This window comes from Cebus imitator, unplaced genomic scaffold (genome assembly GCF_001604975.1).
Source record: "Cebus imitator isolate Cc_AM_T3 unplaced genomic scaffold, Cebus_imitator-1.0 Scaffold51, whole genome shotgun sequence".
Classification (NCBI taxonomy): Eukaryota; Metazoa; Chordata; class Mammalia; order Primates; family Cebidae; genus Cebus; species Cebus imitator.
In genome coordinates, this window is record NW_016107366.1 from 9,965,116 (window position 1) to 9,966,248 (window position 1,133).

Sequence of the window (1,133 nt, forward strand, 5' to 3'; positions counted from 1 at the left end):
AAAGAAAGATGCTAGTTTATTGGCTTTTTAAAAGTAGGTTACAAAACTGCATGTATAAAATGTATTTTGTTAAAAAAAAAAAACAAGAAACTATCCTTACCTGTGTTTACAAACAAAAACAAATGTAAGGTTATATACCAATTAAGAAATCAGGAGTTCTCTTTGGGTGATGCAATTATGAGTTTAAAAATAATTATCTTGTCCTTGCTTATCGGTATTTTCTGATTTACTATGAATAATATACCCGTATTTATTTTTTGGCCTGAACATGGGCTGCTTTTGTGAGTACCAACTGGAAGTTCAAGCCCAGGTTACAGATGTTAGGCATCTGTAGGGGAGGCTGTCAGTGAATACCTTGGTGCCATCATAGGGCTCAGCTGTGCCAGACGGTGTGCCCATCAGGGTGATGACATCACAGTCGATGGTTTTGTCTGGCGAGGGGGCAAAGGTGTCTGAGATCACCCCTAGGAAGTCAGACAACCCCTTCTTCATCTTCTCCGTTGCTCCTGAGGAGCCTTCCGTCTGTATAGAGAATGGGCAGAGGAAGCAAGTGCTCCGGGAACAGGCTGCAATCTGGGGTATAGGGGTAAAACATTGGGGCAGAAGTGTACCGTGTGTTGGGAGACCAGGAAAGTGCTCACGACCCTTCACCCATCTCTGGGGCTGGAGAAGGAGAGGGAGGAAGCAAGGGTCCCCCATCCCCCAAGTGGGGCTGCAGAACAGAGCCATGGTAGGCCTGTGTAGATCAGAGCAGAAATCTTTGATTGGCTGTTTCACCAAAATTTCAAGCCCCGTCAGGCTGGTCAAAACTTGGCCAGAGAAGGTCCATGCCATAGATGTATCAGTGGGGAAGAGGACCTATGGGTAGGGTGATGGGAAGGGTACTAGCTTTGGAGTTAGACATGAATTTGAATCCTGGCTCTACCACTTGCTAATCATGAGACCAAAACCCTCTCTGAGCCTCAGTTTCCTTATCTGTAAACTTTGGGTAAGTATACATCCGTCGTCAGTGGCTGGGCGCAGCGGCTCACGCCTGTAATCCCAGCACTTTGGGAGGCCGAGGTGGGCAGATCATGAGGTCAGGAGTTCAAGACCAGCCTGGCCAATATAGTGAAATCCTGTCTCTACTAAAA

At 46.4% G+C, this 1,133-nt stretch overlaps 1 protein-coding gene across 3 annotated transcripts in view; it reads right to left on the minus strand.

The window, feature by feature from the left end:
* BSDC1 (BSD domain containing 1) overlaps positions 1-1,133 on the minus strand; it is a 31,744-nt gene that overhangs the window by 19,567 nt on the left and 11,044 nt on the right. For 2 of the 3 annotated variants that reach the window (XM_037738261.1, XM_037738260.1), the window contains one exon: positions 355-522. In XM_037738261.1, the coding sequence (XP_037594189.1) occupies positions 355-522 (168 nt within the window). Of the gene's footprint in view, positions 1-354; positions 574-1,133 lie in introns of all 3 variants that reach the window. The other variant, XM_037738259.1, reaches the window with a different exon arrangement.